Source organism: Phyllostomus hastatus, unplaced genomic scaffold (assembly GCF_019186645.2).
Source record: "Phyllostomus hastatus isolate PE091 unplaced genomic scaffold, TTU_PhHast_1.1 phas_contig_402, whole genome shotgun sequence".
Taxonomy (NCBI): domain Eukaryota; kingdom Metazoa; phylum Chordata; class Mammalia; order Chiroptera; family Phyllostomidae; genus Phyllostomus; species Phyllostomus hastatus.
In genome coordinates, this window is record NW_025333873.1 from 1,879,011 (window position 1) to 1,892,808 (window position 13,798).

At 56.7% G+C, this 13,798-nt stretch overlaps 2 protein-coding genes across 4 annotated transcripts in view; one reads left to right on the forward strand and one right to left on the reverse strand.

Moving 5' to 3' along the window:
* The window catches only part of CLIP4 (CAP-Gly domain containing linker protein family member 4), an 81,623-nt gene extending 71,078 nt beyond the window's left edge, over window positions 1-10,545 (reverse strand). Inside the window, exon 1 of the mRNA XM_045844302.1 lies at window positions 10,426-10,545. The gene's annotated coding sequence lies outside the window, so the exon portion shown is untranslated. The remainder of the gene's footprint in view (window positions 1-10,425) is intronic.
* PCARE (photoreceptor cilium actin regulator) lies at window positions 699-10,439 on the forward strand. 3 transcript variants are annotated; one of them, XR_006786338.1, is made up of 3 exons: window positions 699-4,668; window positions 8,861-9,153; window positions 9,572-10,439. XR_006786338.1 is itself a non-coding variant. In XM_045844299.1 (2 exons), exons 1-2 carry the CDS (start codon window positions 998-1,000, stop codon window positions 9,045-9,047), a joined length of 3,858 nt encoding a protein of 1,285 aa, XP_045700255.1. In that variant the 5' UTR covers window positions 699-997; the 3' UTR covers window positions 9,048-9,510. The 3 variants fall into 3 exon arrangements, 1 of the variants encoding a protein (XP_045700255.1); XR_006786339.1 differs by having other exon boundaries at window positions 8,864-9,153; XM_045844299.1 differs by lacking the exon at window positions 9,572-10,439 and having other exon boundaries at window positions 8,861-9,510.
* Window positions 10,546-13,798: the final 3,253 nt, after the last annotated feature.

Consider the following 13,798-nt stretch of genomic DNA (forward strand, 5'->3'; position numbering starts at 1 on the left):
CCAAAGGGCTCTCCGTGACCCAGTTCTAGCTGGTATTCCTGGGAGAAAGCTTAACAAAAAGCCTCATTCTGTGAGTGCTTTGCCTCCCTGAGCCTCCACGGTCCACGGTGACTGGCCGTGAGCTTTACATGGTGGTGAGCTTTTCTGCTTTCCCCTCCAAACAGGGAGCATGGCTTCCCTGCTGTCCAACACCCTTTTCTAGCATCCAGGAAATGCCACATTGCCTTCTTTGTTCACTGTCTTTTCTAGAGAAGTTCTCCAGCATTGGACGCGGGGCACTTGTCTGAGCCACCCAAACAAGAATGCACGACTTCCATCACCACCTATCGTGTGGTTTGGGGTCTTCCTGGTAATAGCAGGTTGGAGCACCCTCGTCTGGTTTGCCCTTATTAAACCGTGGAGGTCACTTCTCTGCCAGGGACCGTAATCGGGGAGCCCTGGTTTCTTCTCCACAAGTGTGTCTCCTCCAGAGTCTTTTGCAATCATGGCTCATTTCTCTAGGTTTCACATGGCAGGCGTCTGAACAGAATTAAAAGCACAAGCACGTGCAAAAATAATCCGCTTCCAAAGATAGTAAATGCTGAGCAGTTCTATATTAGAACACACTAGGAGCGCTGACTGGCTGGGGCCTGATTAACCTAATAGGCTTAAAGTTCCACTTGCCGTCCACATCTGTCAGGAGGGAGACAACACGGGCCCCTGATCCGTGAGCCTGAGGTCCTTCACCTTTGCACTGCGGCTCGCTGACTGCAGAGGGTCCGAAGTCAGGGCGGCGGAGGACGGCGGGTGCCACCCACCGCCCCTACACAGGACGTCCTGACGTCCAGGGAAGTCGGAAAGCTCATGCGGCGCACAGGATGCAGCACCACGGACTTCAAAGGGCTCTGGCCTGGAAATGCCTGGATGGACTAGTAAGACCGCTTTTTGCTGCTCTTTCAAACATGGTTCTGTGGAAATTATGAAGGTCGCAGGTGGGAGATGACTGCAGGCTGACGCCATGGGGTGTGCGCCGTCCCACAGCGACATTGTGAACAGCGTGGCTAAGAGCAGCATCCAGTTTTTTAAAAAGCCCAAAGCAGTTCTGCCAGGGGCAGGTCAGGGGGACAGGGAAACATGTTCCGTCCCTTTGCTGGTTCAAAGCTCCACCTGCTATGACTCTGGGGGGGACTTGTCCCAGGGACAAAAGCCAACAGAGGTGCAGCCGGGTCCCAGATGGACCCAAACCATGGCTGAAGATACCACTGCAGGCAAAAAGAAAGATCTGGAAGGACTGATCTCAGAATCCAAAACTTCCCCATCCCAGCTGAACAAATCCCAAAGCCACATGGCTAGGGACATTCCATTCAAGACACAGAGCTCCCACGAGTCACAGGGGGCAGCCTTTTCTGAGGAAGAAAAAGCAGAAAGTGTTACCCATGAGACCTCCCTATGGGAGGGGGAGCCAAAATGCCACAGGTCGGGGCAGCAGGGTCTTGGTTGCCAGGCCACCCCCCTTGCTCAGGGGTCCGAAGGCAAAGTGGACTTTCCTGAGCCCCTGGTGATGGCCCACCAGCACACTTACACCTATCTGCACTCCTGCCTCTCCAAGTACGAAGCCGTTCTGAGCCTCACCCGTCAGGCCACACAGACGCAGGAGCTGCTGCAGCCCATGGTGAGCTTCCTGCTGCTGTGCTGCGATGAGGCCAACCAGCTCTTGGGGGAGATCTCCAAGGACGGAGAAGTGCTCCTCCGGGAGGTTAGGGGGGATCTGGCTTGGCCGTGGAAGAAAGGGGAGCCCCGGGAGCAGCCAGATCTCCTGCCGCAGCTTCTGCAGTACACAGTCAGCAGGCTGCAGGGGCTCGGCGGCGCGGTGGCCTCGCTCACCAGCGGCTTCCTGGAGGGCTCCGGCAGCTACCTGCAAGCCGCTGCAAGCCACTTGGGAAGCACGCTGAGCACGAAGAAGGGGGTGGATGCGCACCTCCTGCAGGCTCTGGGGCAGCTGGAGAGCTTGGCGAGCGGCCACAGTGGCCCTGGGGTGCAGGGTCTACCCTTGTGCTCTGAGGACAGTGGCATCGGTGCGGACAGTGAGTCTGTGCACCTGGTGGACAAGCTGGGCAAGCAAGCCAGCTGGGACTTGACGCCGGAGCCTGCAGACTGGAAGCCGGGGACTTCACCCCCAGGGGAGGCCAGGCTGTTGGGACGTACCTGGCAGCAGAGCCCAGTCTGGATGGGCTCGGACAGACCCCAGGACTGCCCACTCTCAAGGCCTCTTCTGGCAAAGGTTCGGCCAGCAGCAGAGGGTGGAGCAAGGGCTCTAGGCCTCTCCTGCCCAGGCCCAGAAAATGCTGTCTCCAGGCCTCTGGGGGTAGGCAAAAGCAATCCCTGCGAGTCCTCTGGGGCCAGGACCTCGGTGGAAGCACACCTTTCTAAAGGCTCTGGGTCACTGGGTGCTCCACCCTCCAGCGAAGAGGAAGGCGGGAGCACAGAGGAGGAGGAAGACGATTTCCATGCAAGGCCTCGGTCTTCTCCTCCTGGCCCATTTCAGCCGTACCCCAGGGGGCTTAGGAGCCTCCAAGCTCAGGAAATGATTCTGAAGATGAAGGAAGCAATCAGTGAAAGGATCAAGTTTGTCCCTGTGTCCGCTGGGCACCAGGATTGGGCTGAGGAGGAGGAGAGGACAGTGGTCCCACCAAGACCTAGCACGGTCAGTGGAAGCCGGAGAGCCCCTGTGAGACAGAGGAGGTCCCAGTCAGAGGGGTGTCTTAAGGGCCACGCGGAGGAGCCCACCCTCCAGGAGCTGCAGCGGGTCCAGAGAGACCTCAGCCAGAGGCTGGAGGCGTTCTCCTCCCTGGGCACCCGACGGCAGGAGCTGCGCAGGGAGCAGGTTCCGCAGCCCAGAGCAGCTTCTCTGAAGCCCGGCGGCCACCGCAGGGCCACCCCGAGCAGCCCCATCAGCAAGCTGAAGGCATCTCTGACCAAGAACTTCAGCATTTTGCCAAGTCAGGACAAGAGCATTTTGCAGAACTGCAGTCCCCGCCCTGAGGGGGAATGGCCCTGGCAGAGGGGAGCTGAGGGGTTTCCAAATGCCACCCCATCAGGACAGAGGGCCAGGGAGGCTCCCAGGGCTGAGGACTGGGATGTCAGGGGCCACCCCCCCAGGACATCAGTCAAGAAACTCATTGAAACTTTCAGTTCCAGTGAGAATCTGCAGACACTGGCAGGGTCCAAAGACTCTGGGCCAAGCCCCTGCCTCAAGAAGTGGGGGGTCCCCATGATGCCCCCCAGATTTCCCATTTACAGGGGGCTTGCCCCTTTGTATCCAAAGCCCCGAATTTCTCCTGCGGTATACAGAGGGGGTCTCAGGGGGGGCCCAGGCTGCAGGCCCGGAGCCCCTGCCTCTCCCCCTCTGCAGGCAGCGGCCACGAGCGAGGAGCTCCACGGCAAAACACGGGGGGAGGACCCAGCGCACCTCCCTCCGCCACCTCTGGAAGTCCTGATGGACACATCATTCACCGCTCTGGAGCCCCCTGAAGGCAGCGAGCCAGCAGGGAGCTCTCCTGATGGGACCCACGTGCCAGGGCTGGCAGGGGCTGGCCCTGCTGGGGGAACATGGATGTCCCCAAAGCTAAGAGCCTCTGTGAGCCCCACTGACCTGCTGCCCAGCAGGAGCACTGCCACCCCCACCGGGCCCTGCAGCGCAGGGCCGGGGAGCAGCCAGAGCGGCTGCAGGCCTGGAAAGCTGGCCTTGGACCTCAACCACCCCCCGGCAATGAGCCCCAACCCAGAGGAGGAGGCCAGGGAGGCTCAGAGCCGGGCACACGTGGCCAGACCCGCAAGCCTCTCCAGGCAGCCCCGGAGGGCAGGTACCAGGCACCACCCCAGCCACATCTCTGGGCAGCACAGGGCCTTGGAGTCCAGCCTGCCCAGATCAACTCGGGGGCCACACTCGTCTGAGGCCGCAAGGAAGAGCCAAGAGAGAAGCTCAGCGCTGGTCAGGATGGCCTCTCCTGCGAGGGTGCCCAGAGCAGACAAGAGGCACCCGAGCCTGCCCTCCTCTCACAGACCTGCTCAGCCAAGCGTCCCCTCTGTGCATGGGTCCCCCAGCCCAACAGTCAGCCCTCTGGCGAGCCCCCGGGCACTGAGCCCCCCAACAATAATGAAAGGGGCATCCCCACCACCCCAGCACGACCTGCCCAGCCCTCCCGCTGAGAGCTCACTCGCTCAGCACAAGATCCCCAACCCCCCTACCCAGTGCACAGAAGCAAGCTCCCCTGCCTCTGGCCCCTGCCCATCCCCTCCGCTGTCCCCCACACAGGGACAAAAGGAAGCAAGAGAGTCTGAGAATAGGTGGGCAGCCACAGCCAAAGCATCTCGGAACACACGGGCCCTTTTCTGCCCAGCCACCTCCTCTCTGTTTGAAGCCAAATCTCCATTCTCAACAGCCCACCCGGTCACCCCATTCCTGCCACCTGAAGCTGGGGGTCCTCGGGGGACCCCCACAGGGTGCTGGAGAGGCAGCTCAGAGCCACGGCCAAGGTGGGGCTCGCAGCGGGGAATGGCTCTGTGTGCCCTCAACCCTCAGCCCTTCGTCAGACGGACCGCTTCTGACCGCCAGCCAGGCGTCCGCCTTCAGCTGCCCGTCCCAGGTGCCACCGGCAACGCTCGTGAACCCCAGCTGGGCCAGAGCAGGTAAGGGGAGTGTCCGGGGCCTCCGCCCTTAGGTACTGGAACAGAGCCGACGGGCCTTTAGGACCATCTGAGTCTGCAGCTTCCACACTGTCCTCTAAGAGGAGAGACCATTAGGAAAAAGGGTCTGGGAATGTCCAGCCTCCCCTGCACCAGCCCCCCAAAGCTCTGAGCCACTGGGCTTTCATTTGTCACTCATTTCAGGTTCTTGAGATTCTATATGAAAAGAGGTTCTGCTAGATGAAAAGTCTAAAATAATCAAGGCCATCCAGCCCCACGCAGGTCTTTCTTTAATGAGCAGGGGCGGTGGGGGGGCCTGAGATAAAGCAACTTGGCCTCCTGGTAGAGCCACCGTCACTCGGCCCAGAACCAGCACCCTGATCGCTGCCGTTTCTGTCGCCTGCTTCTAGGTGGGGGGTTCTCAAACGTGCGGTCCGGGAACCTCTGGAGACTCTGAAAAATGGCCGAGAACCCAAGAGCCTTTGTGTGTGTGTCGGCGGGGGGGGGGGGCCCGGGCCCGTGTCTTTTCACTGTGTTAGAAACTGAAGTGAAGAAATATCGGAAGCGTTTATTAATAATTTTTGGAAATAAACACGACCTCATTATGTGTTAGCATGAATAATATATTCTTATGAGAGTTAACCGTATTCTCCACAAGATAAAAATTCAGTGAGGCGTGGCCCTGTCCTACATTTTTGCAAATCTCCTGAGCGTGAGGCTTCACAGAAAGACGGCCAGATTCTCAGATCGGGTTCCACAGTCACTCTGCTGTGATACCACACATCAGGTAGACAGGAAAACTCCACGCTACCCTCGTGGAAGAATGAGTGGGAAAGGCAAATAATGCCTCAGTATTACTACTGCAGTAGTTTTGACCTCATAGACCCCCTTACCAAGTGTCTCGGGGACACCCTGGGGACATACCTTGAGGGGGGCTGGTCCTGGAGACATGCCATATAAATGTTTAGCTTCCACCGCCCCCCAAACACCTGCCCTCACTTCTCTTCCAATCCAGCCTCGTCTCCACACCCCCCTGCAGAAGTCTGGAGAGTAGGAACAAGACTCTTCTTTAGCCCTGAGCACCAGCACCCAGGAGAAGGGTCCCCGTCCTTGCCCTGGGCATACTGAGTTTGTCTGTTTTTTTAATTGAATGATTTTGAGAGAGAGATGTTGATTTGTTTTTGCACTTATTTATGCATTCATTGGTTGCTTCTTGTATGTGCCCTGACCAGGGATTGAACCCTCAGCCTTGGTATATTGGGTAGATGCTCTAACCAACTGAGCTACCCGGCCGGGTCCCGGCACAGGCCAGGAGTCAGAGTATAGTCTGCCAGAGCGTTGAACAGACTGGATGCTCAAATGGCGGTTTTGCAGACTGTATGGAGAAATGTGCCTCTCCAGACCTGTGGCATGGCGGGGAAAATGCAAATCTGAGGCCTATTAGATGAGCTCTTATCAGTGTGTCTGGAAAGCAGATCAGACAAAGCTCCACCAGCCCTCACTATCTGCTCATTGCCCACAAGTGTGTAAATCAGCAGTGAACTCCTGCCACGGTGGTACGTGCTAGAGACTTCACCATCTGTCAACACATAAATGGTAATTTCTTATTTTTTTTACAAAGTACTCAGCAGTCAACTTTAAATAAAGATATTATCTAGGGAAAGCTGCGCATTATTATAGTTATATACACCTCCCCAGCCACTTGAAAGAAATGAAGTATTGATTATATTTGCAAGAATCTTAATGCAACATTGCTCTTTTCTTAAATCTACAATGAGCTCCCGACAGCACAGCGCCTTCCATCCGAGAACCCCCGTAAATGTTAACGCGTTATTCCTCACACTAGCCGCTCCTTCGGTTGTTGGATTTCTAAAATGGCGCCCTTCAGGAGAAAAACTGGAAAAGGCAAGGACAATAAAATGCCATTAATTAAAAATACTAACATTTTAAAACACTGGGAGCAATAGTAAAACAACATAAAATTGTTCAAGAAGACAATGATGCCCTTGTCTAGGATTCTCCTCGGAAAAGGGCAGCCTGCACGGTTGTTTTATGTCCTGAGTTTCAGGATTGAAGACACTGGGGTGGGGGGCGCAGTGCTTGTAGCTGGAAAAAGGGAGGAGGTTCATAAACAGGCACCTTCCCAGGCCACATGGAAGGTTTCACAGTGGCTCACACCCACCCCCCTGTCTCTTGGTAAGACCACACCTCTGAGCTGTTCCCAGCTGTGCAGCTGCGCTGGGTGTGAGGTGAAGGCGCTCATTCCCCAGCCCCCACCCATGCTCAACCCCGGGGGAGATGGCTGGCATCTGGAGCAGAAGCACACCGGCTGCAAGAACACTGAGTGTTCTCCACTGCGTGGAGGACTGGCATTTGTTTTCCTGCCCTCCTGCCTGAGGGAGCCTATACCAGGAAATGGATCATGCCGCAAGCCAACCAGCCTGTGCCAGAGAGGCAGAAACCGCTCAGAGCTGGCTGCTTCCACCAGCGGGATGTGCAGGGACAGACACGACCACACCTGTGAGATCCTGCCACCAAGGCAGGCTCGCCCACAGCTGGTGCTGACCGCTCTCAGGTCATCCCGGGCCAGGCGCCAGCCCCTCTTGTAGAAAAATGATGACATTCATATCTGCCCGACCGTGGGGCTCAGGCTTGGGAAGAGTCCCTGGAGGTGTACCCAGGCACCTCAGTTACTGAGCTCCAGCTGTCATTCATGGGTCAAATCCCCCGGTGGTGGTGCCGGTCCCTTGGTCTCTGCGCACTGGGGCACTGTGAACATCCAAGAAGGGTCCAGACGTTTTCCCCTAAAGGCGGTGCTCTTGGTCTTTGCCAGGACTGGACCCTCCAGGCAAGGTCTCTCTGCAGAAACCCCTGACCCCGCCCCTTTCCTGGGCCAGGCTTCCTGGGCGGCCTGCCTAATAGAGCTCATGGGGGAGTCAGGAGCGAGCTGTGACAGGCAGAGAGAAGGGCCTTCTGCTCTGTGCGTGTGGGGAGCTGGGTCTGACCCTGGCCCCAAGGTGACTGATCCAGAGGCCCGGACCCTCAGGCGGTGCGACAGGGTGGTCCCAAGCATTGTAGGTGTGACTTCCTATTCATGCTACAAAGCAGCCTCAGGCTGACAGCTGGCCATTTACTGAGCACCTGTCATGTGCTGGTTAACATTCCAGGAGCTTTACACACTTCACCCAACACTGACACCTTCGAGCGCCCTGTGAGATGGGCACTACTATCACCTTCACTTTACAAAGAAGAGAATTGAAGAGATTAATTAACATGCTACAGGTCCCACGGCTAGTCAGCCGAAAAGCCAGGACTTCAGCCCGGACAGCCAGCCTCCAGCCCTCACACAGTGATTGGGAGGCCAGTGTGTCAGCACACGGTCCGTGTGGCTTTCTGAGCTGGCACCCTCCCGGCCCCAGCCCGCTCCGTGCTTGTGACTACCCTCCATTCTGCGTCCCCAGCACACGCTGGGTGTCCTTCCCCACTCAGAGCCCCTCTCACCGCAGCACTCAGCAGCCGGGGGGGCCTGTTCTAGCCACAGGCCAGCCCTGGTTACTCCAGTCAGGAAGCAGGGTGGGTTCGGGGTGGAGGGCTGGCTGTTATTGTTGGTATTGTTTGTTTTTTTCCTTAATTGATTTTGCAGGGGGAAAGTGAGACATAGATTTGTTGTTCCACTTATTTATGCATTCATTGGTGGCTTCTTGTATGTGCCCCGAGCGGGGATCAAACCCGAAACCTTGGCGTATTGAGACAATGCTCCAACCAACTAAGCTACCCAGCCAGGGTGTGGGTGTTGTCTTTACCTCAACTAGCTGAGCCTAGCCCTTCACTAAGTTAGAAACGCTTCAAAAACAAACACAAAATAGAAGCCCGCTCCAAGAGTTCCTGAGGGAGTGGCTGTGTTCAGAGCAGCAGGATCCTGGGCGAGAGGAAGAACAGGCCTCAGCCTGTCCATCAAAACGCCCCAGGGCCAGAGCCTGGCTTCCACGCTGCCCTGCCCGGCTTCAGTGGGCCGGCACCAGGCCAGCACCAGCCAGGCAGGCCTGACACAGAGAGGCAGAAGCCAGGCACCAGGGCACCACCAGGCCTGTGGGAGGGACAGACGGGGAGGGACAGAGAGGCAGAGTGGAGGGCAGGGGCAGGGACCAGAGGAACGACAGAGGACTCTCTGATCCACACCCGTCCTTTCTCTCAGCAGCGGCAGTGAGGCAAGCCCCAAGAGGGACGCAGAGTCGTGGAGCAGCAGCCCCTGCGCCCTGGAACTGAAGGGCAGCGGCAGGGCCGCGTCTGCCCCGGAACTCTGCGTGCTGGGCCACGGGCTGCAGCGGGACACCAGCGCCGGCCGCACCCAGGACAAGTCCCAGCAGAAGGAACTGGCCTGACCGGCTAAGCATGACCGCCAAGTGTCAGGCTGCCCTGAGGATGGCGGGCCAACCACCCTCCTCCTAAGGGGTCCTGGAAGGGCCTGGACGGTGCACTGCCCAGCAGGTCTGCTGAACTATAAACATTCGCTGTTTTGGGTCCCAGCTCCTGGTTTGCCTTGGGGTCCAAAGGTTAACTATAACTTTGAATCCCACAGTGGCACTCTTAATCCTTCAAGTACTGGCCTTAATTTAGAGGAAACTTGAGTTTCTCGAATGCTTGATGGGCCGGGTGTTTTACCTGCGTCAGCCCCCTGAAATCACTTCATCCCCACCACAATACAGGAGGCAGACAGCATCCTGTAACCAAAGCGCCCCCCACCCAGTGACTTGTCTGAGGTCACACTGCAAACATTTGAACCCGTGTAGGGGCGTGGAATCTATTGTCTTCCATCACGTCTCATTGCCCTTGAACATCCCATCACTCCATCTGCCTAAAACATACTGTTGTGCAAACAGTGAGAACGCTTTGTTTTTTTTTTAAGGTTAAATACGGGCACAGCACGCCAGTCCCCAAGATGAGCTTTGCTTAGAAGCTGGTTGCTGCAGCAATGAAAGCCCACCCACTTTCCTGCTTCTCCTCCTTCCGCAGCTGAGCACCACAGCCCAAAAGGCAAAGTTCCCAGCCCACTCAAGCAGCCACGTCGCCGCTCAAGCTGAGTGCATCTCACATGCCCTGCCCTACGCGTCCACATGCCTTTCAGACTGAGTGGGCGCAGCCAAGCCTCCCAAACAAGGCAGCCGATTCTCCAAGCGCCTTGGGGGCTGGGGCTCAGAGGGTGTGTGGGTAAGGTCCCTTGTACACGGGCCATCTCCCCCAGAGGCTTCTGAGCCACGCTTATCTGGGTCACCTGCAGAACTTCTGCTGGAGTTGAAATTCAAGTGAAGAACGGTCATTTGTGCCAAAAAAAAAAAAATTGCTTCTGCCAACAATCTAGATATTTGCTGTAGATCTGGAAGTTTTCCATTGGAGGCTGTGGAGCACTTTCTATTTAGAAAAGAATTTGCAGTAATCGGGTGATTCAATGGGTTGTCACAAGACGAGAATTCTCCCTCATGGGCTAGAACTAAGAGGCAACCCTCCAGATGCTACAAAACTGATTTTTTTCAGTTTGCGAAAATTATAGACATCAGGTCCTTTTTTGTGAAATAGGTCCTGACTCAAGAGCACATTAAACTGGGTCCTGGGGCCTAAGCAGCCTCCTCCGGGGCAGGCATGAGTCCAAGGGAATGAATCCCACCTCGATGTGTCCAGTTATTAAAGTAGGGGCAACAGGGACCACTCTTCAAAGGCACCCAAGGAAGAGAGACTGAACTACCGGGAGGGGCCATGACTTACCCCCGCTGGGGAGTGTCTGTGAGCACCCCGCTGTGTGCTCCGTTTGCTTGGAGCCGCACTAATCCGCAGAGCAGAGCAGGGCTGGCTCTGGGGCCCAGGCACACCCGTCCGCTCGTGGGTGGGCCCTGGGAACCGTCTGGGCTGCAGGAAATGGGAGGCGGTCCAGCTGCCCGGGCAGGGCAGGGCTGAGGGAGTTGTGTGAGAACATCAGGTTCAGGAAACCTGCTTGGTACAGAGCCGGGCAGCCTATCCACACGGTTAGGCCTGCAGCGTGGGCAACGGGGCAGGGCTGGGGGCTGGGCAGGCTGGGGGCTGGGCAGGCTGGGCACGCAGGAAGCAAGCAGTGGGGAGCCAGCCTGGGGCTAGAGTTTAGGGGTGGGGTTCCTGGAGGTCCGAGGAAACGAAGCAGAGCCCCAGCTGCAGGGAGACTGGATGGGGACATGGTCGACAGACTGGGACACGACCCAGAGGTATAACCACAGGGCCAATAAAAACTCTAGTGACTAGAACCAGGATAGAAGTGGGAGCCAGATCCGCACACAGGCGAGGTGAGTCTCAGTGTCCAGCCCAGGCCCCCCCCAAATGGTCCTTGTCTTAGAGGTTGGGGCTGGCCCGAGTGCACGGGGGGGCGGGGGGGGCTGAGTGCACCCGGCTGCGACAACAGGAGCTGCGGATGGGCAGCTGGGAGCCAGACGGCGCATTGCACCGCGGAGGGGTCCGTGTCAGACAAACACCCCGGGAGAGTCTGGGGTGAGCCACTGCTGGCCTCCCTGAGTGTGCCTGGTGGGACGCTCTCTGAGGTGAAGAGCAGCCCCACCCCCAGGCTGGACTGGTTGGCAGCAGCCAACACCCCCCTCCGGAGCTGCAGGCTGGAGGCCTGCCATTGGCCAGAAGCAGTTCTCGCCTCCGAATCCCTCCGCAGCGCTGAGCACCTACCTGTGCCAGGAGAGTGCTGGGCCCTGCCGTGTATCCCCACGTGTGCTGCACCGAAAGCTCCCAGCAGCCCCCAGCCCCAGTCCCAGGAGCCCGCAGGCTCAGACAACAGGGATGACAAGCTCCTGTGGACATCCTGTTGCCAAAGGACCCAAGAGCTTCAGAAATCCCAACTAGGCTTCCCTGGGGCAGATAGGGAGGGGTTGAGAAGGCTAAGGAGCTGGGAGGCAGTAAAGGTCAAAGGTGAAGCAGGGCCTAGCGGGCCTTGAGCTGATGAGTCCAAGCTGTGCTTTTTTGGCTACCATCCTAACTACCAGATTTGGCCCAAATTATTGGCAAATTAGGCTCTGTACAAAAGAAATTAAATTTACCACCATGGACCCCTTGGGTGGCATCAGGCCAATTTCAGGCCTTCTGGAGACCTGGCCTTTCTTTCCTCTGACACTTGCCTTGGGGGGCGCACCGCCGGTGGCCATGGGGACAAGCCCAATTCCACAGCTTCTCAGCTGGGTCACTCTGACCCTCCCCTCAAGAACCTCGTCCCTGCCCAACCCAATCTGCTTCCGTGCTCAGGGGAGAAGGGAGGGCAGGTTTTTTGCTTTGTTTTGTCTCTTTAAATGAATTGAACCATGGACCCAACCCATGGAGGACTCAAGACCCTGTGCTTTTACTCCCCAGGGTTAGAACCCAAGGAGGAGTGTGGGATAGAAAGACAGAAGGGAGCCCAGCGCAGGAGGTCCATTTAAAGGGCACATACAACACCCATATTTTTATTTGGGCCAACCCCCCCGGGGGCAGGCCTCCCAGCCTTCTTCCTCCACACCCACGAGGACTCCCAACTGCGGGGACGGTGGGGAGGGCTCAGCCAGCTCTTCCTCCAACACTTCAGCCACTTAACAAAGAGTTCAGCCCCAGGGGGAGACACAATTCTCCAGTTTCATCAAAAGGATTCGTGAAGGAAAAAAGCAACTATAATATTCTGGTGGAATAGTGATAGCTTTTTGCAAGTATAAATACAACCTCGAAGCTGAACTGTAACTTCCATCCCAGCATGAGTCTGGGCGCTTGTTTACTATAAACAGCATCTATTTTCCTTCCCCGAGTCACATACCCAGTTCGGAACCTAAAATGATCCGTGTGGAGAGAGAGCACAGAGCAGCACATACCCAGTTCGGAACCTAAAATGATCCGTGTGGAGTGAGAGCACAGAGCAGCACATACCCAGTTCGGAACCTAAAATGATCCGTGTGGAGAGAGAGCGCAGAGCAGACAGACCAAAGGACGTTCCTTTCATTGTGAGCAGCGTCTCGCCTGTGTTTGACAAGACTTGCCTCATAAACCCAATAACGGGAATGAGGGGGATTTTGAGAAATATATCCTTTTTTTCTAAAATAAACCCGTGATTTGCATGTATCCGGGAGCCAGTGCAGTGAATTGTCTCAACGTGTTTGTCAACTGATCATCCGGTTGACAGTTTCCAGGCTGCCAACGCCCACCCCATCTTCCCAAGGCCAAGTTTTCGAAGAGAATCTGTTTCTTAAGTAGCTCCACCACAAAGGCAGTGTGCTGAGCCTGTGTTGACAGAACAGGCCAGACTGCACTGTGCCTTACTCCCTGCGCCCACCTGGAGCTGAAGTAAAGCTCCATCAATCCATCCAGACGGTTTGATGAACTGTCGTTAAAGATACGTGACCCACGCAGAGGAGCAAACAGCTAATTCGCTCAGCACTCTAATTTTATGAAGGACCCTGGGCACCGCTGGCCTGATGACACTCGTGGACTTCAGAAAGTGGCATGGCTGATAGTCTGTGGGCCCCGCATCGGGTGACTATAGAATCCGACGGATCTGGCAGCCCAGGTGTGGAATGCTGTGACCCGGCCACCCTGACATCCAGCGCACCACCAGCCATCTGCATCGGCTGGCATGCCGGCACTGGGTGCCCCCAGACAAACCAGGTGGGCCTACACTGGAGGGGGGAGAAAGAAGCAAGGAGGAGGGGACGGAAGGAGGAGTGCAGTGAATGGGACGGTCACCCCCGGAGCCAGAACTGACCACACCCCTCACGGTTGGAACAAGGACAACTTCATCACCCACTCGGGGACCCGGCCTCATTCCCAAACCATCTTCCGAGCCGCCTCGGGGATCTGAACTCAGAGTCTCCCTGCCGTCGTCGTTTGCAACGTGCATCTCTGGCGCGTGAAGATGGCTGTCGAGAGAAGAACCCAGGGCCCTTTTCCACTCCTTCTAGATCTGGGCGTTGATCGTCGCCAGAAGTGAGAGAAAGCCCTGAAACTCAGCTAGCATCGACTTCTGTCTCCGAAGGGTGGAAAGACTCTAAAACATTTTGCTTCCACTCACAACTGCATTACGTCAAGTATACCAAACAGGGAAAAAACAAATTAAGCTTAAGAAGCTCCTGTTCCTTCCCACACTGAGTCT

Coding starts and splice junctions, on each gene's coding strand:
- PCARE (XM_045844299.1), top strand. CDS start 998: ATGGGGTGTGCGCCGTCCCACAGCGACATTGTGAACAGCGTGGCTAAG. Junction 4,669..8,860: donor CCCCAGCTGGGCCAGAGCAG/GTAAGGGGAGTG, acceptor CCTTTCTCTCAG/CAGCGGCAGTGAGGCAAGCC.